A 26,184-nucleotide genomic window follows, 5' to 3' on the forward strand; every position below is an offset into this window, starting at 1 on the left:
CCTCTGGACTCATTCCAACAGGTCAAAGTCCTTCCTGTGCTGGGGATGTCAGAGCTGGGCACAGCACTCCAGGTAGGGTGTCACCAGAGCAGAGCAGACAGGGAGAATCCCATTCCTTGCCCTGCTGGTCACGCTGCCTTGGATGCAGCCCAGGGTTCAGCTGGCTCTCTGGGCTGTGAGCACACATTGCTGATCAAGCTCACAGGTCAAGCTGCTTACTCAGCAACACCCTAAAGCCCTTCTTAGAGCTGCTCTCAATCCATTCTCCATCCAGCCTGTATTTGTGGTCAGGAATGCTCCGACCCAAGTGCAGGATCTTGTACTCAGCCCTGTTGAAGTTGCTGAGGTTTGCACAGGCCCACCTGTCCAGGTTCCTCTGGGTGGATCCTTTTGCTCCTGCATGTGGATGGCACCACACGGCCTGGTGTCACCTTGCCAAGGGAGCACTTGATCTCACTGTCCATGTTCCTGGCAAAGATGTTAAACTGTGCTGGTCCCAGTGTGACCCCTGAGGACACCGCTTGGCACTGGCCTCCCCTTGCACATCAAGCCATTGGCCACAGCTCTTTCAGTGCGACCATCCAACCAGTTCCTCATCTACCAAGAGGCCCATCTGTGAAATCCATGCTTCTCCAGTTCAGGGACAAGGATGTTGTACAGGACAGTGTCAAATGCAATAAGTCTGTATTTTTGGTTCAGGTTAAATTCTCCTTGTTTTCCTTGTCCCTGAATGACCCAAAAGCACTTCAATGTGTTTATTAATTCCCAAAGGGCAGGGGTGCAGTAGCAAGTTTTAGTTATGGCATCCCACATAGACAGGGATGCACTGATGTGGGGGTAAGATACGGTATGGCAGATTGAGTCACTCTGGGAAATTGGATATATTAGCTTAGGGTGGTGTACCTGGCTAATAGAAAATGTGCTACCTTGCATCAGAATTTATGGTACAACAGTAAGTCTAGAGTACAATTCTGTCAATTCGTGGCAATTAAGATAACATATTGAGATTTTTTAAAAAATCTATACAAGGAAGTGTATTTTAGACCCTATATTAGCCATCTGTTACTCCCTATTTTATTAGGTCCTTGTAGACTTCAAACACAGAAGTTTTTTTTCTTTCTCTTGCTTATCTTGAGCATTTTCTTTAAAACTATTTTTGTTTCCTCATGTTACTGTAAAGTAACAATATAATTTACATTTTGCTTTCTAAAAAGACTATAAAACATTTTATAACTGCATTGTAATGCAGTGCTCATTTCAGCTAAACTGTAGATATATTTGGGTTGTTATATTCACCACACATAGCTACAGTACATATCGCTTTTTTCTGTTGTAGTTAAATAGAAGATATTTTAAAAAATCGGCAGCCATACATCATAATAAGGTGTTGAAAAATCTCTTTCTGCTTGAAGTGCAAGGAATAAACAGCCAGAATGCAATTATCTAGGCTGGCTTATGGCCAGGACAATAGTGGCAATATCCTTATTCCTTAAGAGAATGTACCATGTGGTCTTTATGACAAATGGTCATTATTTCTTGGCTTGGTCTTTAATTTGAAGGGTTGAAGTTCTGAAGCATCATGCTGAGCTACTGCTCTAATAAAATAATAATGTTTAGAAACTCCATTGAAGAATGCTTCCCTGTTGCTGCATGAATCCTACATGAAGCCAATCCCTGGGCCAAGGAAATTACAGTCAAAATGTTAGACATGTTAACTTTTTGTAAAACTCTTTTGTTTTTGTTACAAGTGTTCAAATATTTGTATATGTAATGTGTGTGCTTTGCTTCATATTTTGGAGCCCATATGTAGTTCTGCTTACCTTGCACATTGTCTGAGCTTCACGTAAATGGCACACAAAGCTCCATTCCCACCATGAGGGCACAGCCTCATGTTGCTGTTTCTCTCAGAAAAGCATAACTTTCTAGCTGATTGTAGGTATGAATCAGAAATATTTTTCAAGATACAGACATTGAATACAGCAGTACTTTTGAAATCATCTTGCAGTTTTTTCAGCACATAAGGATATGTAGCTTATTGGCAAATTGCAATAAGCTAGTGTTGTTGATGGTCTCATCTGGTTTCTGTGCAATAGTTCAGTGCTTCATTAAAATCATGCTTAGAAATACCTGATGCTCTCTTTTTATTTTATACAAAAGTATACTTGATAGGATTACATTGTTTACACATATTAGGAATATTGAAGTATTTCTGGCAGGGAAACCTTTAATTTATTGTATTAGCGCTCTTTTGATTGGCACTGTACACAGAAAATATGACATTTTAGTAGAATTATTTTTGATCACTAATTACCCAGTGAATGACTTCAGCTTTGACCTGCTGAGTTCCCAGGTTTGCAGATACTGGAATTCTGCAGAAATGAATTTGTTTCTGGCCAGTGGTCCAGTAACTCCTGGTGAAAGAATCTGTGGTAGCTTCAGCTGGATGGCACAACCCACACAGTACAACTGGCACAACACATGCAGGGAATGTAGAGCAGAGAAACATCAATGCCTGCTCAGTGTATGGCACAGGTCCTGGAGAATTTGTTAGTGGCACCCCATGGAAATACTCACTCTGCTCAGCTGTTTAAACACCCCAAGTTTTGGTCTGGCGTTGTGCAGTAGAAAGTCTGTCTGTCTGTGCACTTGACCAATCCAGATTGCCAGTGTTACTGGTTGGAATTCTGTGCTGATGAGCACAGAATGATGCTGAGAGCATCTTTGTTTCTTTGTCACCTAGGCTGTTCCAGACCAGCAGACCCTGCTGGTACTGAGGCTGCCTGTAGCCAGCTGCTGTAGCCAGATGTGTCTGCATCCAGTCATGGTTAATGTGCAGCCTGGGTGATGCTGTTAATTCTGCTTTTCAGCAACATGCCTGCAGACCTGGTTTTCCTCACTAGAGTACATGGCATTTCTTTTCACAGTCGAGAGCTATTGCAAAGTAAAAGTATGGTGAAATTAGGTATTCTAATTTTACCAGAATGTAAACTACACCAAGTCAGGTCAGAAAGAAATGCAGCTGTCTTATATAGTTAATCTTGTGATAAAATGGAAAGTTTGCTTTTTGTTATGCCTTCACTCACTGTTTTAAGAAGGAAGATACATTTTCAGGTGACCAAAGGAGAGCAGCTATGCTAGAATTCAGAATTAATTTTAAGAATAATTACTTTCTAGAAAACTGTTGTTCAAGCTTTTAAATTTTTAGAATTAAAGGAGGGGTTAGAAAGGTAATGACAGTTTTCCTCGGGATTCCTCTCCACAAAAAGATGAAAATAAATTATATTGGTGTTATTTGAAAAAGCACTTGTTCCCTCCCTGGCTATTCCCTCCATTTCTACTGATAGAGAAATACCTATTTCCTCAAACAGTGAACACATGTTGTTACTTTTTGATTATTCTTAACTTTGGAGATAATACCTTCTTCCTTCTTTGAACTAACAGTTGGCTAAAGAACAGCATATCCAATCTGAAAATTATTCAATCTTCAATATCCTGAGTCATGGAGAGATTGACTGCAGCAACTCCTTGGAAGATGACTTTGATAGAGAGATTCCTGGACAGGCACTTATCTACCGCCCTGCTCGTCAGCATATTTATTCTATCTTGCTGGAGTCTGGAAAAGGTAAGGATTAAACCACTTACACCACTGTACTTTCAATTTTGAAATATGAAATCTTGAATTCATTGCTTCAGTGGCTTTATCAGCATTTAGGATAGAAAATGCATTTAGGATAAAAACTCCGAACAGCTGAAATGTAATTCTTATGGAAGTAAGAGAAAATGTGAAATTGTGAGGGTTTTTCTACATGCTGTTCCATTTCAGTGCTTTTAAAGTGATTTTTAAAAATTGGAGCTTTTTTCCTTGCTAAATGGGAAGTTGTGAAAGTTGTTAATGATCAAAAAATTGAGCAAAGCAATGGTCTTTATGAGATTTTTGAAAGTTTGAAGGTATATGAAACCTAATGTTCTTGGGTAAGTGTGGCTCTGGATGAATTAGTGAGTTGCAATACACTTTTACAGAATAATTCACTGTTAAAGTTTTACCTTCTGTTGATTTTAAGTCTGCAATTTTCAGAGCAGTCAAATACAGTTACTGTAATAATACAAATGCAAGTAGTCATGCCAGCTATTATTAGTTCTTTCATCCAAGTTCTAGAAAATATGATTTCCTTATCCAGTGGTATAAACAGATTCGGTAGCAGGTACTTACATCTGTCCTTGCATTCTTCTCCTTGAAGACAGAGAGGTCTTTATTCATATCCTTGCACCAATTTCATGTTCTTAAGACTTCCATTAGTTAAGTGTTATCTTTACAGTGTCTTTCAGCCAGTGAGTTGAAAATTAAAAGTGTACTGAGCTTTATTCTTTTGAATGTGTTGATTTCTCCGTGGTAATCGCTTTACATTTTATTGATGAAAGTACACCGCCATCAAACCTAATATTAAACTGTTTGCTTAGAAAGGCACAAAAAGGTAATTAAGTACATGATTTCACTCAGCAGCCAGAGGTTGAAGTTGTGCCATAATAGGAAAAACTGAATCAGAGTTTACATAGCAATTTAAAGAGAATAACAAAAATCCCAGCAGTAATCATGCACATCTGTCATTTTTCATTTTTTGGTGTACTGCCTCCAAATTTTGTATATAATTATAACTTGGTTGGGTTTTACTTATTCATCTAAACAGCAGGATATTCATTGATGTTTTCAGAAACACCCAGGCCAAAATTCCTAATTAACAGTTGTTGCTGCAGGATGGCAGGGTAGTAGGCAGGTTAGCATTTGTGTTACAGTGGGTTTAGTACTTAGAGAAGATTAGAATTGAAATACAGAAATGTTTATTTAGAGTCATATTGAAAATGAAATTTTAATGGGAGAGTTGTCTTCTTTTAAAGAAGTGATTTTAGAATAAAATGACAGCATGGGTTGTTTATACTCACTACAGGCTTCCAATTCTAGTGATAATTTTCTCAACTAAGTCATAATTTAGAAAGTCAGTCCTTAACCCTTCCAGAAAGGTAGGTAGATTGTGTCTGCATGGGTGCCTCTATTAAATCTGCATTTTCAATGCATGTGTCTACCTCTAACTGCTTTAACCATGTCACTTCCTAGTAGTTCATGAGTTGTTTTTTTATTCCAGTATATAGTTGCTTCTAAGTCAAGGGTATGTGTAAGTGTTAGGTTTTATGGATTCACTGCTAGACCTACAAAACTTTGTTCTTTACAAAGAAAGTAGAATCCTTTGCCAGTTTCCCTCAGATGAGATCAAGTTGATTGGTTTTTGTAATTTGATAAGGGATAGGATGGGAAGAACTAGTCTACACTGTCTGTAGGTTGTAGTATAATGTAGAATGACATTGGGTTAGCATTGTAAAAGAGTTTGCTGGAATAAGACAGCAAATTAAATTAGTCCATGTGGAGTCTGCCACCATATACAGCTGCTGATGTAGCACATTTGAAGCTAACTTGACTTACTCTACACAATGTTTGTTCCAGTTTGCAGTGGTCATGTGTTAGTTAATCCTCTTTCTTACTCCTTAATATTATCAATTAAAATATGGTGGAAACTGACCTCTTTGCAGTTTGCAGATCTGCTTACTTACTGTTAATTGGCAAAGCAGCCAAAAGTTAGTAAAAGCAGTGGTTACAGTCTTAGTAAGAGCAGGTTAAAGCTAATGTAAACTGTTTGCCCTACTCTGAAACAAGAGACTGTTAGTTCTGAATGTCGAGATTGTGATTTTTAAGGGTGCTTAGGAGACCCACAAATCCATAGGAGCAGAATGTCATATCCCTTGAAGCCATTGGCCCTTACCATGCCACTTTGCCTGAAGCCATAGTGGGATGCATTGCTTTTCCTATCAGTGCTACTTTAAAAAATTTTCTTGCACAGCCACTCATTTCAATCCTTGCACATCATCTCAGTTGTACCTGTTGCAGCTGTTTGTGCAGCTGTACAGTAGCCTAGTTTGAGAAACTGAAAATAGCCTCTTTTTCTCTTCCCTGCCTTTTTTTGTAGTCAGGTAACTAACCTGTCTGTTTCCCCATCTGGCTCTGAGTAGCCACAAGCAGCTGTGCTGAAACACCCCGAGGGAATGGCAGGGAGTGGGAATGAGCAAATCAGTGCCTGCCTGTAAAAGATAGCAGAGCTGCTGAAACAATTGCTTATATAACATTGCCTTTGGTATAGTTTGGTGTGTGGTGCCTGTACCTTTACTCATGGAAATGTTGGAGAATCACAGCCTTATTTTTGACCCTACAGAAATAATTAGGGGGCTGATTCTGACAACATGGCATTTGTTGTCTCTGTATTTCAAAAGTGCGCTTATAATTAACTGAGCCATTCTGATCAGTATGTGAAATATTGCATACAGTGATAGAAATTGTCAACACTTTAGCATCTTTCTGAGAAAAAGTACTTTTGGAAAAATTCAAGTAGGAGGGGGAAATAACAGTAAATAATACACCCTGATAGGCCAGCCAAGCTTATGTGTGCAAAAGGTTCAGAACAAAGCCAGCAGGTTTTGGCACTAACACAGTCCATGAAAATACCTGCACCTGCATGTCCATTGCCAATTAGGAGGTTATGTAATGTAGCCTGAGCCCGTGGCCAGCTCCTCGAAGTCCTGGCATCACTCCCAGTTCTTACATTAGCAGGCCAGACTGATTCTTGCTTTGACACTGTCAAAACCAGTCCCGTAGCAGAATTTTTGCCAGTTATCACCAGTGACTGCTCAGGAGAGCTGGGGCTGTTGCAGGTGTAGAGGAACACACATAACAGCATTTTCCAGCTCTCTCGTGGTTTGCAAATAGTTGAAGCTTCCTTAGGCTGCCTAAGCTGTGTTTTCACAGGTCATTCAGAATCTATTTAAACAAAGGAACTGCTTTTTTTTATTATTTAATTGGTGATATTCTTTATATGCATTATGGGGAAAAAGTTGGGGTTTCTTTTCCCCAAGACATTTCCATGCAGAGAGGGTTGACATTTAGAAATCATATCTCCGCTTTGTTCTTGGTATGTTCATAGGCTGTCAGTTTGCAGGACCTTGCTTTCAGCTAATTTTATTTGGCTATTTATGTGAACAGTGATATATGTTTGTTACTAATGGGCTATAGTAATGAAAAGCACTCAGCTGATGTGGGACTATGTCCTGTACCTACACTCACAAACATGTAAAGAATGAAACTGTAGACTTTCCTTCAGCTTCCCTTTTTACTGGGCATGAGTTCAATGGTTGATGTCAAAAATAATCTCTCACTGGTATTTAGGATCAAGACACATTTTGATATGTATTTATGCGACTTGTGGAACTCATAAAGAGCAATGCTCCTCACCAGCGAAGTTATTCTATTTCCATGTTTCTTTATACCATCTTAACTTCTCCTCATGTCCTTGACAATGCCCTCCTGCAGTATATGGTATTCCTAAACATGTTCCCTATGGTTTCCTGCTCTTCCTAAATCCCATCTAGCTTTTCTCTCACCTCTAGCTCTTCTACAGATATTTGTGTATTAATTTGCCATTCAGTCTGTTTGGATACAACAGGTAAGTTGGCTTTCCTGCCTTTCTTTCAATTGGTGCCCTAATAGAAACCCTCTGTCAGCTGAGTCTTCAGTTTCACAAAATGTTTAGGACTTTTGAAATCCATTTGAAATCACGTCTCCCTTGGCAGATTTAGTTGAAGGAGACCAGTGCATCCATGAATTAATTATAAGACAGATGTCCTAATTGCATTAGGTTTGCCTCCTTAAGAAACCAGGCTAAAATTTAGGAATCTGAGTGAACTGAATAAATTGAACAAAGCAGACTAATCCACACACTAAATCTTAAAACTGAATGTTAAAACATCAGAATGTTTCTGAAAGTGACTTTGGGTTATTTGATGGAAGGGGTTTGTTCATGAAATAATGTTATTAGAGACCATGATTTATAATCAAGATGTGAGATTATTCAGCTATTGGAATGTACAGTTTAAGGCTTTTCCCCCCTGTACTGTAGGCATTTTAAATTTTATTTTTAATGTCATTGGTTTTTGAATAGATAAGCATGACAAGTCATGTGTAACACAGTCCCTCATACTCCATGTGTTGGTTCTTCAGTCCCTCACCTTTATTGGGAGTTTGTGCTGCAGGTCCATGGGGAGGGAAGGAAGGAATGATGAAGCAGGGTTGTAAAACAGATTTTGTAGTGTTCTTTTCCCCTTCTCTCACCCCTGACATTAGAAATTAATCTGAGGAATTCCTGCCCTTGCACCCTAGCACACTACTTTTTCATTCATGTCAACAGTTATCTCCAGCATTGAGCTATAAGTGAGATCAAGAAATTGTGTGAGAAAACCTTTTTGGGTAGACAAGGAAAGGACAGTGTTGGAAAAGTTTGTTTTAATCTAAAGGTTTGGTTTAATCTAGAGGAAGTTTTGGTTAGGATTCACATGGCATCAAAAATACTTGTGCAGTAAATTTTAGGGAGTTTGGAATTGGTGCTAAAAGGTAGTATTTTTAAAGGGTAATGGCTTCAGTATTGCTTGAGAGCTGGAAGAAATTAGAGATGCAATCCTGTGAATCTGGAAAGGGACAAGGTAGGGAAAAAAAGGAAATATTTGAAAACTCTACTCCAAGCGCCCAGGACTAGCTAAATCTCTGTAATTCATACTGTTTACCAGACTACAGACAGGAAATTTAGGGCACTATGACATGGGTACCATAACCAAAATCTGGACAGAATACATTGATAGTAGCACTGATTCTATGTTTGTTTGTTTTTTGCTTTTTTTTTTTTAATGAAGACTTGCTCTTGAATGATTTTGAGCTGGTTTTTGTAAATTGGATAGTATGCATTTCAAAAATTCTCAAATGCATGATTTTTTTTTTCCTGTAGGTTGGTTTGTTTGGGTTTCTTTAAGCATCACGTAGTTAGATGCACAATTCCTGAAGTCAAGTTTGTAATTTAAGAGCCATCTTTAGAGGGGCTGAGCAGGGTTCAGGTTAGGAACTGGGAAAGCCACTTGAAGTATTATGTATAAACAATTCCTTTATGCTTGATAAAAGGTCTAGAACAATGGGCTGTAAAAGCTCTGCATCTGATGGTGGGATGACTCCATTGCTTTCAAATAGCCATCAAGGCCTCCCTATTAAGATTTTGGCTCAAACCCTGACACAAGAAACGTCAGGGCAAGTTGGAAGGTGAATCATATTAAGCTCTGCCTGGATATGTGGCAGTGTAACAGTGCTGAGAGACTGAGGTTGCTCCTGCAGGTCCCTGAGCTATGCCACATGCCTCCAGAGCTTCCTGAGCTGCCTTGGGCTGGGAAAGCCTAGGCCTGTTTCAGAATGTTTTCCACAGACTCTTGTATTTACAGTTTTGATTGCAGTTCCCCAGTCCAAACTCATGTTTATAGTACATAATTGAAACTCTGTTTGTTCTGATGATTTGTCATAAAGATACTGAAACAATTTTTTCTTGGTTTGTTTCTGAAGCTGAGCAAACAAGTCATCAAGAAGTGCCTTCTATTTGGAATCCTGATCACAGCTTAACCCAGCTGTTACAGTAGTGTCAATACTTGCATTTGCCTTACTGATCCAATTCTGTCTTTTTTAGGTGGAACCTGTCCTTTGGTTAAAGAGTGGTTTGTCTGTTCTGGAAATCCTCTCAAGCAGCCAGACCTGATCCAACCTGTACAACCTTCTGTTACAGGTAGAATAAAAATGTGTATTAATCTAAACTGAAAGAACCACTTCACTAAAGTGAGGTTGGACAATCCATCATATGTTTGATACAGAATCCAGGATGAATGTGGAGAACAAGGAGCTAAAGAGCTCCACTCTTGTAGTTGCTTTTAATTACCCTTTGTAATTATAATAGGATTCAGCTTTGAGATGTTTTTGCTGATGTTTTGTCTTGTTAAACCCAGTGCTAATTCAAACATCAGTTCTAAAATGCGGACAATTTCTTAGAAGTTCTAAAGACTGCTCTGAGGATAAGTGGTGTGTGGGGCCATGTTAAAACTCGTCCATTAAGCTGTTTGACAGACTGTGTTAATGAGAACAGTGGAGAATGTAAAAAGGAGTCATATCATCTCTGACAACCCAGAGAGAGAGTCCAGCTTTTAATTAAAAAAAATTGGGCTGTTTCTGTGAAGGTGTTTCTGCTCTCTTAAGTATATTGTGTGGTTTTATCTTCTTCCCTTTGGTAAAAAAACACATTAATGAACACTCTTAGTGAAATTGGAGTTATGAGAAATGTGTTAAATTTATGAGGAAGTATCATACATTTTAGTGAAAAGATTGAGCACTGTATATATATAATTGTATATATACATATATATATATACACAATTGTATCATTCAATACAAGTTTAGGATGGGAAGTAAACAATTTTACTATCTCAAAGGGAAAATTGTTTTAAATTTTCATTTGTTCAGGCAGTTGTAGTCATCCTTGATCTCTCAGCTCTCTCTCTCTCTGTCATCTGTTGGCAAATGGATCAGCAGCTCAGGGATTTTTCTATTCTTTCACATGAAATGTATTTCTCCCAGTGATATACAATAGCATTGATATTTTGTTAAGAAAAGTTATTATCTAGTTACTATCCAAAAGTTACTCAGCTTTTGGAGAGTAATTACCAGTGCATCTTCCTTGGGCATCCTACATCCTTCTGTAGCAGTCTTTGTAATGATCTGGTCCAAATCCAAATTCAGAAGCTGAAATGCAGGCACATCTTTGTAAATTTATAGTAAATATTATTTTTCAGTATCCAAAGATTGAATATTTATCTTCATATTTGAAACTCATATATTTAATGAGAGTCTTTGAAATCAAAGATGAAGGAAAATCAGTCGCTTTTTAGATATCAACCTTTTCAAAATCCTTTTTAAAGGACTGTTCAGAAAGAAATTGGTTATATAGACAAAGTACAAAAGAGTTTTTGTTTGATATACAGTGCTTTCACTGTCCAGTATCCCTGACACAATATTAGGAGAGTGATTATCTAATTGGCTTTGTGATAGCGAGAAATTGCTGTGAAATTTTTCAAATGGAATATGAATATGCAGATTGAAAATTCATCAGTTGGTGCTGTGCAAATGTTTTATTTCAGCATACAGTGGACTGGGAACATGCTGCTAAACAAGGAAACAAAACTAAAAGTATAAACCATACCTGTAGTTACATTTCAAATTGTCTAGCAAATATACTATATTTATTGTTGTGGAATTTTCCATCCCAGATAGTATACTTCCTTCCTCCCTTTCTGGAGAATGCACTTAATCTCATGTACTCTGGTTCTATAGCTCTGCAAACATACAACACATAGAACCCACCTTCGTGTTGACAATAAACAGGATTTTAAGTGTGTTTGTTTATAGCAACCACATAAGTGGAGTTTATAAAACCAGAATCTTCTCAGATACAATCTTTACTAACTCAGTAATGAAAGGCTGTTCAAGCAGACTATTAAAAAATGGGAGGAGGATTTTTAGTGTTTATTTTTAGTGCTCTGTTGTCATTCCTTCAGCAGACAAATATTTTTCTAAAATTTTTGCAGTCCATATTTGTATGCCTTACATTCGCTCATGCGTCTTTGATTTTCCACAGCATGATTCTCTAATTCACCAAATAAGGTTCTCAACAGCACATCACATTTTTCAGACAGGGATCATATTTAGAGCTAAATTTAAAGTTGTTTTAGGAAGTTAGAGTTCAAGGCTGTCAATCAAGATCAGGTTACTCAAAAAGATAAAAAATAATTTTAGCAAAAACCTATTTGAATCATCAAGTGTGCAATTAATTTAGGAAGGCTCTATATTTTTTTAAGAGCTGATAACCTGATCATCAAAACTACCTTAGAGCTGTACTGAGAATATATGGAAAATCCTGACTCTCTTCCAGTTTAATTTAGATTAAAAAGTCTAAAGAAACTGTGAACTTTAAACTGTAGTGTACACAATGATTAATACTTTAAATTTTGCATCAATCTTAGAAAAAAGTAGAATTCCTACTAACGTTGTGTGTGTATAAAACAGCAGAAGTGCCTTGCATCTGGAAAGGTTGCAGGTGATAGACTGAATATTAGCTTTTTTAAAAAATGAAATATCAAATCCTAAAGGCAGGATGGTAAGTAAGATGATAACTTAAAATATATTTAAAATATAGTATGTATTAACTAGATTTTTTATTTTTGAGAAACGGTCTTCTGAATTAGCATCTGTGCTTTCTTGCATAGTCTGTGTCTTTTCTTCCTTCTAGAATGTTTCTTTTCATTTGAATGAATATGATCATGATTTACACTCATTGACAGAGCAGCACTTACATTGATAGAAAGTGTCACTGGCAAATCAATTTTGTTATAAGATCCATGATCTAGGAAAATACTGTTTCACATCCATATCTTGTGAACATAGCAGCTATATTTGATATGTCTGCAGTTTATGTGGAACAGAAAAAGTTCTAAAGTCTTTGTTGGAAATGTATTTATTCTGCTGTTCATTTTATTTCTGACATGCATAGGATATTGTAGCTTCATACTAGAGAGTTTAGATGTACTTTCAGTATTCTAATCATTGCATCCTTCATGGATGTGTCAAGAATATGTTTAAGTTCAAAAAGCTGTCTCTGTCTTTAATGGTCAGATTTAATTGGCATTTGAGTTTTTTGGCCACGGTTGTTGAGAAGGTGCTGTTGAGTGTTCCTAGCAAGTACATTTTTATAAACTTATTTTTATTGCTTGGTATTTACTTGAGCATGTAAAATGAAGAAGTATTAATGTTCTATTAGTGGTGTTATAAAATAAAATTTCAATAGTCATTACTTCAAATATACGTGAACGTTTACTATTAAACATCTATGTACACAGTAATGATGTGTTTTAAGTTGCTACAACTTAATTTGCTACAACTTAAGTGTGAGGATCACCTTTAGGTGTTGATTTAAATGACATAATAGAATTAATGCATTCCACAACTTTTGCATGTATTGCATATCAGTAAATCAATTCCTGAAATTCAGACAGATTAAATAAATGTTTATGTAGTCTCTTTAAGTGTTTTTGTTTCTCATGCTGCTTTCTATATGATAATGGTATTAAATGTGTGAATATAAAGGAAAAGGTAAAAAGTGATTTGTCCCTGTTATTTTTTATTTAATTGATGGGTTGTCAGTTTTTGTGTTTAGGCAAGTAATATCTCACCTCCATGGAGGTCTTTTTAAAGCTCCTCTTCTTGAGGTTCCTGAGGACTGCAGTTCACACAGTGAACTGAATATGGTTTTCACACAATTTTGTGCTTGTTGAGAGTAATTATGTTTGCATATGTTTGTGTAATTAATGGGAAATTGTGGTTCCTACAACCTCAACAGGTAATTCTGTCATTACTAGTCTTTATGGTAAAGGTGTTTCAATTAGGTAGATAGAAATATCTTTTGGGGTGTTTTCCTTTTGTTACTCAGTTTTGGTTGTTTTTCAGGTTAATTTAGGAAATGTATAGACATGTTCAGAAAATGAAATATTTATCCTGCCTCTCCAAGTACATTTCTATTTCAGAAATGTTTTCTAATTATTGTAAATAATGTAGTGAGGATGTATGTAAAGCAGAGAACATTTTGAGGGTCTGCTGTAGATGAATCTTAGATGTGCTGTGTACTGCATTTATGGTGGAACAGTCATTAAACTTTAGGATATTTGTTTCTTTGTTTTACTTATCTTTCATTTGATTTAATAGATTAGTCTTGGGTATTAGATGGAATTTTATTACTTGAAGAAGAGAACCCTTCAGAAAAAAAGTGCCTTTTGTTGGTGTGTTCCTTAAGGAGACAGCATCAGGTTTTCTTTCCCAGAGTAAATAGTTCATAATTTATCTGTACCCTTTTTTCCCAGGCACAAGTAAATGTTTCTGAAAGTGGAAGAAACTGTTTATGGAAGAGATGTCTTGAATTTTTTGTTGAGCTCTCTCAATATAGATCTATAGTCTTGAATATTGACGAAGTTAATGGTTTTAATCTGAAGAAAGAAGGATTTCTGTTTTTAGCTATGCCCCTGGATGCAAAAGAGAACTTTTCTTTTAACTGATTCTTGGTGTATCTCTTCATGTGCAGAAACCATCAAAACAATTTGAGTTTACCCATATACAGCTTGTCTCACACATCAGGGTTGCTTAGGCTTGGTAGTAGAAGTTGGCTTTTTCTTGTTTCATTCATTTTATATTTAATTTTCTTCCTGGAAGTCAGTCTCTGCTGTTCTTTTTTTTTTTTTCTTAAGGCAGCAATTTCCAATCTCAAAACCAGTAATGTGAATCTTACTGTGCTGTCTATACTACCACACTCACTGCCACTATTTATTTTATCTCTTTCCCGCATTTCTACCTCCAATCAAGCAATTGGGGTTTTTTCTTAATAATACATTTCCCTCAGAAATAAGGTTAGAAGCTTATGGATTTTCTGATAGTAGTTCTTTTTATGGTTAAAACTTTTGACAGGTGAGTTAGCCTCGAAAATAGTAAAGGAAACATCCATCAGGGAGATAAAGAGAGTACTAACTTTTCTTCTGGTTTCCCCCTCTCCAAAGGATTAGTACCATTTGGTTAATGGGCTTTCCTGGCTAAATAAACATCATCTCTGTAGATTTCAGCACCTTGTCACTTTAACCATTTATTATCACCAAGTGTTCCTAACTGGTCTGCAGCTGCTGCATGTCACATGAAAAAGGAAGAGGTGTTACCAAATGTAGCTTAATTAGTGCACATTTAAAATTCACACCTCGTTTTATTTAACTACAGAAGCAGCCGTACTTTATGGTACGATTCTGTCTTTTATTGAGATTCCCAGGCATAACCAGTTCACTGTTCTGTTATTTCACGTGCCTTAGTGTTTATTTTGATAACAGATGAAATGTAATTTAAATGAGGCGCAAATTTTGCATTAGCCCACACGTGTCACAAGCTGGGAGATGGCAGCATGGGGTAAATATTAAGGATTTAGAGACAAGCATGAATGATACTAGAGAAAGTCTGGAAAGATCCATTATTCATAACTGGTGACAGATCTTTTGTGTGTGTTTGCAGCAGTGTTTCATACAGCAGCTTAGGAAGTGAAAAACACCAGATCCCCTTGGTTTTTGTTCCCAAACTGGAACGTGCTGCAGAGGAGCCAGACCCACACAGTGCCTAGTGGGGAGTGTCTGCTCACCACCGAGTGGCTGAGGTGGTCATTGAAACAGGTGATGATGAGGGAGGCAGTGTGAGCATCCTTTGGGGACCCCTGATATGTTAACTCCAGCGGAGAGAGAGAGAAAAACAGACCTGGTGGGTCTCTGCTGAATCACAGTTTCATGATGAAGTGAGCCTCAATTAATGCTGTGCATCGCCAAGGGAGAGAACACACTTGCAGGCAAACTTTGCCCTTGCATAGGTTAAATTCTTGCTGTCTCGAGGTTGTCTATGTTATTGTAAGGGTTGAATTCCGTCCATTCTGCTTAAACATGCCTGTATTCAATAAATTTGGTTTAAATTATAGGCCATTTTTTTTGTTAATTTTTTTTTTCAAATGCAAGTTTTGTCAAATACATTTTATTTTTGACTCTGTGGTCCTGGCAAGTGCCAAGAGCATTTCATTTCCTTTCCTGCCAGAGCAGTCATTTCCTTTCAGATTTGTAATAAGGTAGACATGTTTCATCTTGTTGCTGCCAAAATAAAATAATGGATTTCTTTTGTAGGTGGAACACCTAGTTTGAAAACACTGTGGCTTGCCAAGGGGCCTGACGTGGAGAAGCAACGGTATAGCACATTTCTGGCATGCTTTCACCTCCAAGATGAGATGGAAGAGCTCCAAGCTCTGGAAGCACCTGTTGCAGGATTCTGCTGCTTGCTGGCCTATCTTATGACAGAGGTAAGAAGGATGGTTGCTTTTTCCTCAGTCAGGGCTGTCAGCCCTGACAAGTGCAAAGGACAAATACAGTGGGTTTTGCTAGCCTGTGCTGGGCATTCCTCTTAATCCTTACTGTAGGCATAGCTGATCAAATTTAATAGTACTGCATTACAGTGATTTTAATTACTCCACTTAGCATGCACCATCCTGTTCAAGAAATACTTGGGGTTTTTAGTAGCTAATCATAACTCTCATGTGCCCATGACAAAACCCCTCGGGCAGTCTAGCAGAGAGAGTATAAACTGAGGGATTTCCCCTGCTCTTTGGGACCTGTTTGCAAATTAAAGTTGCTGCTTTTGTCTTTGCTTTGTGTCATCAAAAGGAGACATTCCCTCAGGTGACTATGCAGACTGTGCAAACAGACAATATAAATATATTTAGTCAGCTCTCACTGACTACTTTTTCATGCCTTCTTGTCAGTCTACTAATTTTCAAGCCAGAATTGAGGACGCAGCCCTTCTCATTAAATTCTGAGTAATAAGGGATCATTAGGTAGCACTTCTGTTATAATTCCAAATACTTGGCATCCTGCAATACCTTAATTGTAATAAAAATACCTGCATACCTTAATTGTAATAAAAAGGGACACAAGATTAAATACAATATTGTTTCATTATTTACTTTTCTCTCAGGTATTTAATATATTGTCTGTACTTGCCACATTTCCAATGGTGATCTCACAAACAGATTTTCCTCTCTGAGGATGAGTAGATTATGCATTTATCTAATCTGATAAACTCAGTTTCACTTGTACTTAAACTGAACTGCATTTTGTCTTTTGTTTTGCTTTTTTAGGCATCAATTTCCTCAATAACAGATTTGTACTGTTGTGTGATACATGAAAACAAGTTCTCCCTGAATTTTCCTTTCATTTCCCTTCATATGTTTACTCAAACTTAGATGACATATTGAGGAAGCACATATGGGAATTACACAAATGATCTGTATGGGTCTTTTTTTTCTTTAATATTTGTATAACAGAATACAAATTGACTTTTTTTTAAGATAATACTTATTAAACATCATTTCATGCCTTGCAGTTTCAGATCAGCAAGATCTATATCATGTACCTACCTTTCAACATACTTGAAGTGTTTTTCTTATTAGAATATGAAAATGCAGTTTCATTTATCACTATTCCACTTTTTATTGTGGAATAGTTCCACCATAAATGTTCCACTATTTATTGACTTATTCTGTGCACCCTTTCATAGCAACTAAATTATTTGAGAAGGGTTTCTTTAGTGGGATTAAGAAGAGGAGTAACAGGATGGAACACCTGCAGAGATGTGGATTTACTGAACCTTGATCACAGGGTATTAATAAAATAGAAAAAAAATTCTTGCCAGGAAAATGGTTTTCAGAACTTATTATCCAATGGCCACTGTTATAAACAGAGACAAAATCACACTTACAGCTCTTGGTTTCAGCAGGAGTAACAGCAGAGAGCTCATGCAAAGGGCTCAGTTTGATGGAAGGTTTTTCATGGCAGTGCCAGATTCTCAAGAACTGCCCAATTTTCCTGATTCTCTTCTGCCCTCAGAGTTGCACTGATACAGTCTACCCTGGGAACCAGACTGGGGAGTTGATTTGGAGTAAAATGGTTTTCACTGCTGAGTTATTTTAAACTTTGGTTATTTCTCTGATATCGTCTGTTCTCTTGGGATGTTTGAGAGGAAAACATGAGGGCAGGAGTGTCAGTAGCCATGCTTTGAGCTGGCCATATTGCTTCCATTTGTTTTATAGCTGAGAAAACAAGCCTAGCTCTGTTCTGACTCTTGTCTTTACACTTTGGTCTTCAATTTTTATTGGAGAAGGAAGGTGAATTGTTTCCTCAGAAATTATTTAAGTTCAGGAAATTGTAGATTGCCTTGAAGCAGGCCTGAAGTCTTCCTTCAGCTCATATGAGGGAAAATAAAATTGTTTAAAATTTCATTACTTATAATTGAATCTAAGCTAAAAATGAGGGTTTTGCAGGAACCAGCATACTAACCAACCCATCTGGCTTCCTCAGAATGTATGTGCAAGTATTTAATGAAAACTTCAGATGCATTTTTTTAAGTAAGAAAAAGAAATCCATTGAACGAACCTTAACTATGTAAAAAGAGTGTTGGCTTGGAAAATGTTTTTTTCAAGGGTACATTTCAAATAGTCTCTAAATTAAAAACAAAAATAGTGAAAAAATTACAAAATATTAGGTCTGTCTTCAAAGTCAGCAAAGCGGCAAATGAATTCAAATCAAACAGTGAAGCCTCCAGACAGAGGAGAATTTTCTCATTCAGTCTCTAACAGTTTTGGATTAAATCTGACAGTGGAACTGTGATAACTCACCAAGTTTGATCACTGAATAAAATATTTCTCTGAAGAAGTGTTTTTACATTCATAAGCATTTTTGGCTGATCTACTCTGTTAGGGGCATTTTCTTGCTATGGTCCTGAAAGCAATCTTTTATTTCCTTTTCTTAGGACAAAATTGTGCAGGTATTAAGAATTGTTTGCAGATAAAACTCACTTTTTCTGTTATTTCATGAAACGTGCAGGTTTAGTAAACCTCTCTTGTTGCCATCTACACAAAGGTGACACCTGACTTGAATTACAGGGTAAAGGAGGGCCATTATCAGATCTTAGCAGACAAGTGGAGTTAATGAATACCAAGGAGCATTTTGAAAGCTTAAAATGTTTCTGATATCCTTCAAGTTCTTGGGCTGTATGCAAGATTTAACAGTGTCATAGTGGAGAAAGTATTTTATTGTGGGACAAGCAATGGGGCTTGATTAAAAAAAAAAACTAAATAGTGGTTGAATGATTTTTATCCTATTAAAAGAAAGGCATTGCAGAGGTTCTGGCTGCCTCTTAAGTGTTTTGCACACCTACAATGCACATTTCCACATTTTGCAAGAGAAACCTTTCCTCAAGTTCCAAATGAAGAGGAATTGTAATGCTCTGTGGATCTCACTTTGGAGCTCTCTGCATGTCCTCAGCTGCTGTAACAGATAAGTGCTCTTGGTGCACTTGTGTAATACACAGTGTTTTATGGGAGCAAGGAAAGGATTAGAACTCCACTGGTGGTGTCATGGAATGATGCTAGCTGCTCTCAAGGTGCTGTGTTTCTTCTGTGCTGATCATGTGTCTTTGCAACTTCTCTGAACACTTTTTCACAGCAGAAAAAGTGCCCATCCCACCTTTACTGATAGAAGTGAACTGTTACATCAATATAGACTTGTCATTTTCTTTTCCCCACTTGAACATTTTAGGTTTTAGTTTTAAGTTTTCCCTGCTTCCTTAAGTAGCCTTAAAACCTGAAAGAAGTCAAATATGTTTGGATAAATCATGAAATTCAGGTTAAAATAGGTAATTGAAATATTTTAGAATATTTTGAAATTTTTAACAGATAAATGTGTAAGCAATTTTTAAAATTCCTGATGGTCATCATATCTGTGGTTCATTGAGGTATTTTTTATCCTATGTCTTCATTTTAAAGGATTTTTTTAAATATTTTTTTTTAACTATGCTTGATGTAACAGAGAGGGAGAAATTTCCTGTTATTAAGAAATTCCAAAGGAAGTGGAGAAGGGAAAAATGAAGGGTGGGTATTTTGTTTGGTGTGTGGAAATCCATGTGTATACACTATACACAAGCATTGGGGTATGCACTTGCTTCAAGCTGTAAGAAAGAAAGTATTTTGTTCCCTGTGTGTTTTCCTAGATTATGCATTCCTGGTGGTCATCATTGAGGTCACTGTTCCAATTTTGATGTGCTTGAGCAAGAGGATTCAGTTTTTAGAAAGGTCCTCTTCAGAACCTTAGGATAATGTGTCATTTTTTCATCTGTTTTAGGTCAGTAGCCTCTCTCTGGAGGACTTAAATGCATTTCTGGCACTCGTTCTCTGCCTCAAAGGGAAATCAGCAGCTCAACTGAAAGGCCTGCAGGTATGCACTGGAATAATTATGTAGCATGGAATACTCATGGAAACCTTGTGATGAATGTTTTGGGGATAAATAATTCTACATTAGTTTTTTTGCAGATACAGGAGCTAAGGGTCAGGGTAAATATGTAGGCTTTTCGTGTGCTATACTTTGTGTGAATACTTATATTTGCTAATCACACAAAAAATTAAAATTGAAGGGACATTTTGTAGTGGTTGCAGTCCTAGAGTGAGCAAATTATTCTCAGATTTCTTCCTTCCTTAGCTTCCAAACATCCATCTGATGAAAAATTGGTAACATGAATCCTGTCATACAACATTGCTTCATTTTTTTTACTGAGGAGGATTTTGGTTTTGGATGTGAGTTGTATTGGTATTAAATTTTGGTATTACTGCTTGAGGGAGAATATAAACAGTATAAACCTAACCAGAAAAAAGTTACCTAATGTGACTCACTGCAGCAAAAACCATTTGGATTACACTGTTCTGTAACTATTTGGAAGTTCTTTTAAATATTTTATATACTCCATGCAAATCTGTTCTTTTCCTTTCTTATCTTCTGCCTTTCTGCATGTGGATTGAAGGTTCCTAGATGGTTATTGCAGAAGAACCATTAAAAAAATTCTTCCTGCGCATGAAATGATGCAAGAGCATTTTTTATTTCATAGCCTGAAATTGCAATCAAAGTATTAGCAATGTGTAGCACAGACTCCACATGTCACTTGCTATTTGAGTTGTGGGTTTACATAAAAGTAAGTGGGAAAGTGTTAGAACCTTGACATATCTTCATTCTGTAAATCTTGCTTGTATTTCCAGTAAGTTCCCTGTTTCTTTGAGCAGTCCATGGGAGAATTTTGGAAGTACTTTTTTGTTGATCTCAGGATTACACTCCTGTTACTATCCATTTGTTTCTAGTGCACAAGTACCAAAATAACAAAACCAGTGTGATCCCAATTCCATTATTTGATTCCTTATAGCAGATGATGTCCAAGCTCCTACAAGTTTCTTCAAAGTCATCATAAATTTGATTTGTAGCTGACTGTGTAACAAAAAGGAAGCAATGAAATGAAGGCAGTATGGAACACAGCAGAAGTGTAGGATTTATTTCTGTCATACATTACTGCACATAGTGCAGCACTCAGCATTGGGAGGATCAGTACTTCAAGTCTGCATGGCAGTCATTCAGCAGCAGCATAAGGGAAATCAAGCCCAAGAAGGAAGTGTTGAAACAACTTGTTTATAGATGCATTTACAGGGATTGTTACACAAGTTTCTAAAGTGCTTCTAAGTTTATTCTGCTTGAATTAGAGGCCTTCGTTTGATTCATTTGTGTTGTGGCTCTTTGGAAATACAAATCTGCATCCAAATGCATAACGTTAATCAATGTATGCTACTTATCAGCATTGTGCTGATTGAAAGTTGTTCACAAGATTTTGTTATTTGCCCACAAAGCCTATGGCAGATCAGCTGCGCACACAGAAGTGCAGGAAGTGTGAAGCTGGTCTTACACTGTGTCATGTTCCACTTTATGAAGTGGACAGAATGTTGTTGGAATTGACTTCTGATGCCGTTGCCAACTCCTTTCCAAAGCTATGTCACTCTGCTGCTTATATAAGCACTTCATGCACTGTCCCACAATGCCTTCTGCTGTGCTGGAAACCAACACAAGATCCATGTAACATAGCTGAAATTCTTTGTATCAGGCCACTTTGTAGATCAGTTCCTTGTCTTGTTCTGTCAAAATTCACAGTAGTGCCTTTGGTAATAGTGAGCCAGAATAAATCCTTCTGAAGGGAATAGTGAGGAAAGATTTTGGTCCCTTTCTCTTCTGAGATTGTGAATACATAAATAAGAGTTTCAAAACTTTCCCTCGTTGCCTTCAAATTAACCTCTTTTCCTGTGTTTTGATGACCTGAATTTCCCTGTGGAAAAAAATTGCTGTTTCTCAGTTGTATGTGTATCTGTGTCGTGTCAAGCTGTATCAAGAACAGAGAACTTAATGATGTCCTGGGAATTCTCTCTTGAAAGGGCAGGGGACTAAATAAAATAGAATATCTTATACAAATATTCTAAGAATAATGATCAGTAAAGCTAGCTTTCTGAGAATTACCATTCAAGCATCTAATTTTCAAGATCCCATCTCAGAATAGCTTAAACAGATTTTACTCATTACTGTATTTATTATTTTACAAACTTGAGTTATGCTCAATAGAGTTATTGAGGTATTTTAATAGTGAATAAGGTTTCAATAGGTATTTAGCAGCTTCATTTTCTAGATATTTGTGCTTAAAATCAAAGGATCTGAGTGCAGTGAATGACACTAGCATGTAGTTGATTAATAAAAGGAGTTTACTGTAAGAAATCAGGAATAGAGTTTAATCTGTTTACCGTAGTTTTTGTTCTCCATTGAAAAGTTAAAAGCAATTCTTAGAAACAGCTAAATCACAAAGAAAGATTTAGCTTCCAAAGAAAATGGTAAAATGAGTCAGCATCTGCAAAATTTTATAAAGATATTTTCTCATTTGCCATTTTGGACTTAACATTATAGTATTATTTAAATGTAGAAATAAATGTTTATTTCTTGTAAGTATTTCTTTGAAGAACACTAATTTGATTTTAAAAAATTTCTCTTTCTGTAAAGAAGTCAATTAGCAAATATGTTTTAGCAGAATACTTAACTTCCAATATGAAATATGAGAGGAGATATAAATAGAGCCCATTCTGATGGAATGAAGAGAGCAATTCAGCCTTCACTTTCACATCTACTTTCTAATATGCTGTCCATATTTCATAGTTAATGAGATCCATAAACCCACAAGTCTATGAAACAGAAAAGTCTATGGTTTGAATAAAGTGGGTTAAAACCATAAAAAATATAGTTTATCTCATGCTGAAAGAAAGTGGGCTGTGAACATGTAACAACACTGTACATTAAATATTACTTTCTGAGAATAACATAATGTTTATACATGAAGATTTGATTATTTTTCAAGATCGATGGTTTCAAAATACCAAAATGTGCACATGATAAAAAAGACATTTTTCTGGTTACATTTTTTTTCTAGTTTTCTTGTGGTGCCCCCCTTATATGGTAGATTAGCATTCTACTTTGCCCACGCCTCCCATAGAGCTTATACATAAGGTCAGAATTAAATTTTGGACCCCAGGTTGTCTAGTTCCCTTCTTTCTATTTAAATCTGGTGTGTGGTGTTGGCAAAAAGCCCAGGGAGCCATCAGTGTAACTTGGAGGCCATTGCAGAGAAAAAGAGGCACCAGCAGTTCTGCTTCCAGACTCGTTTCTTACATTGTCCTGGCCCTGGTTGTTTACAAGTGCAATTATAATAATGCATGTAAAATACTGTCCAAACAGGAAAAACTGTAATGACTTATAAACACAATTACAATTTTTCTAAGATTTCACTAAATATGTGACAATATGAAAAAATTGTGTTGGAGGTGTAAAGCTGTGAATCACATCTTTTCTGAAAGCTGTGACCCAAGATGAGATGGAAAAATTTGGTTAAAAAGGAAATAAAAACTGCAAATCAGTAGATGAATTTTGGGTCCTGATAAATTATTTTAGAAGCGAAATGTATGTTAGAAAATAGGAAATCAAAGTTAATAGCAGGTGCATGGGTAGACATACACATCACTGCTGGAATGCAGGGCATTTGCAAATCCTTGATAGCTTTGCTTTAAAATGTCCCATTTTGCCAGAATATCTGCTTAAGAGTAATGACATCATCTGTGTATGAGGTATAAGACAGTCAAGCGCTGAAATATATTTCTTCCATTTTTTAAGAGTTTTTTGTTATTTAAAATTGTTACTGATGTGAAATGAGCACAGTCATTTTAGATGAAAGTATAAGATTCAAAGAGTCTTTGCTACTTGATTGCAAATGAACTTTTACACAATATGTATTAGGTATTATTTAATTAGTTTTTGAAATAATAATAAGAAGCACTCAGCAAACTAGTTAACTAGCTTCAAAGCTAGTTAAAATAGCTAGTTGAAATACTTTTAGCAAGAATTTTAGTTGCACAGAACTTTTGAGTGTTTTTCATTGTGCAGTGTCATGGAATCAAAATTACCTTGGTTTACCTTGGTATTATACCAATATTACACAAGGTACTTTTCTCTGAATATTTTACTGAGGGATACTTGGCCACATCCATGTAAAATAGCACTATGTTTTAGAGTCATAAGTAGTGGTGTGGTGTGGATGTCTTGGTAGGGATCCCTCAGATTTAAAGGATGTTGCTACATCTATTCTGTGTTTTTTCTTCTGTGCCATGCAGATTAAAAGACATAAATAATATCCAGATTCTAAACACTCAATAATTTCAGTCTCCTGATGTGCTGGCAAGCCAGGCTATGTTTGTCAACACCATTATGTGTGATATTTTTCACATCCCAAACAGCCTTTGTGAGTTATCTGTATTTGTCAAAATATGATTATTTTAAAAAATCCTTTTTCCCCCCAGGGAGTGTATGTTTATTGTGTCTGTATGACTGTTTCCTAATTAATATTTGCTTGAAGTCTAATTGGATTGAATAAAATATAAAATGCAAGTAAGAATATTGTAAAGATCTTAGGGATAAACCCTTCTTATATACAAAGGACCTGCTTCTGTAATGTACATTAGTAGTAACTAAAATGGAATTTGAGTGCATTCCCAGATGCTTTACTGAATCAGGGTTCATATTCCCTCAAAATTTGCATCTGTCAAAAGTGTTCTAAAAATTATAGGCAGGATTGTAACTGGCAGGTGGTGGAGAGCAGGGGGGATTGAGGTGATTTGCTGATCTTGGCATTGCTCCCCAGCCCATTTTCTCATCTGCGGTCTTTAGGTTTCCTCAGTGTTCTGGGCTGATCTGGAACTAAAGTGCAGCAGTGTGGGATGTGATTTCAAGTTGGTATTGGTTCAATCCCTGTTCAAAATTAGAAATAGTCTTCTCATATACTCAAGATCTTAAATGAACCAGTCCAAATAGAACAGTTCCACTGCACTTACATGGCTCAAGCATTAATGCGAATGCAATTATTTTTCTGGAGCTGTAGTTACTCACTGCTTACAGCACTTTTCAAATACCCATCTCTAAATTTGTGGCTACTTTCATAAGCATCTTTTAAAGGTCTGAATAAAGTTTTCTTAGTCTATTGACAACTAGCTCTACCTTTTTTGCTACTGTTGGTTCATAAGCATATTAAAAAGAAATCTTGCAGACAAGCTTGGTGTTCTGCCCCACTCTCCCCATTTTCTTCTTGACAAAATTTGGTATATTTATTAGTATCATTAGAGTCTATTTTCCTGAACATTTTTTGCAGTTGACGTGAGCCCCAATGGCAGAATTCACATAGCTGTGTCAATTCTATTATATGAAACTGGCACAAATACAAACCACAGCATAACTAGATTTCAGAACTGTCAAGGTTGGAAGAGGCCTCCAAGATCATCTAGTCCAACCATCAGCCCAGCACCACCATATTTACCTCTAAACAACATCCCCAAGTGCCATCTTCAGATGCTTCTTGAACACTTCCAGAGATGGTGACTTCACCACCTCCGTGAGCAACTTACTCCAGTGCCTAACCACTCTTGCAATGAAAAAAAATTTCCTATTTTCTAATCTTTATCTCTCCTAGTGCAGCTTGAGGCCATTTTTCTCTCATCCTTTCACTTGAAACATGGTAGAAGTGACCAGCCCCCACCTCACTACAGTCTCCTTTCAGGTAGCCATAGAGAGCTGAGTTGTAGGTCATCTCTTCTACTTTGTGAAAAAAATTCATTTATTTACATGGATTCAGTTTGCCCAGGGAGAAAATCTTGCTCAAGGTTTTGAGCAAGGGTCTTAAAAAGAGGATTTTTATTCCTTTGTGGAAGATAGTCTTGCATGTTTCTGTATAATTGTGTTAAGTTTGCTGTTCATTTCTGTGAGTTTTCTCCTTTACTGTCCTGTTGCTCATAATTAGCAAGGTTTCAACAACATGGAAATGCAGCAATATTTCAGTTATAAATTGTTTTTAGACTGTATATAGCTTAAAGAATATTTCAGGATTCTTAAGGTAAAGGACACTCTGGAATTTCAGATAACAAAATTGCTGTTAATTTTTAATCCATGCCAAATAATATTGCAGGAAGTGAAACATATTTGTTAGTAGTGAGGGTAATAAAGCTCTCCCAAAATATCAAGCAAACTGACAGCTTTGAAAAAGTCAGAGATAACTTATTACAGAGAGGGGAAAATAAATATTTCTGGTATCAATTGGCATTTTCCTGCCAAGTTTGTGTTGGTCAAAGTGTACGTTTACTTCTGAGTTCAATAGTTCTCCCTTCCTTGCATATCGTA

General features: G+C 36.6%; 1 protein-coding gene across 2 annotated transcripts in view; it reads left to right on the forward strand.

Moving 5' to 3' along the window:
- Window positions 1–26,184, forward strand: part of FAM120B (family with sequence similarity 120 member B) — a 48,757-nt gene that overhangs the window by 2,851 nt on the left and 19,722 nt on the right. For both annotated transcript variants that reach the window (XM_005491121.4, XM_074537448.1), the window contains exons 3-6: window positions 3,442–3,622; window positions 9,594–9,689; window positions 15,697–15,869; window positions 19,744–19,836. In XM_005491121.4, coding sequence (XP_005491178.1) covers window positions 3,442–3,622; window positions 9,594–9,689; window positions 15,697–15,869; window positions 19,744–19,836 — 543 coding nt within the window. The remainder of the gene's footprint in view (window positions 1–3,441; window positions 3,623–9,593; window positions 9,690–15,696; window positions 15,870–19,743; window positions 19,837–26,184) is intronic.

Source organism: Zonotrichia albicollis, chromosome 3 (assembly GCF_047830755.1).
Source record: "Zonotrichia albicollis isolate bZonAlb1 chromosome 3, bZonAlb1.hap1, whole genome shotgun sequence".
Lineage (NCBI taxonomy): Eukaryota > Metazoa > Chordata > Aves > Passeriformes > Passerellidae > Zonotrichia > Zonotrichia albicollis.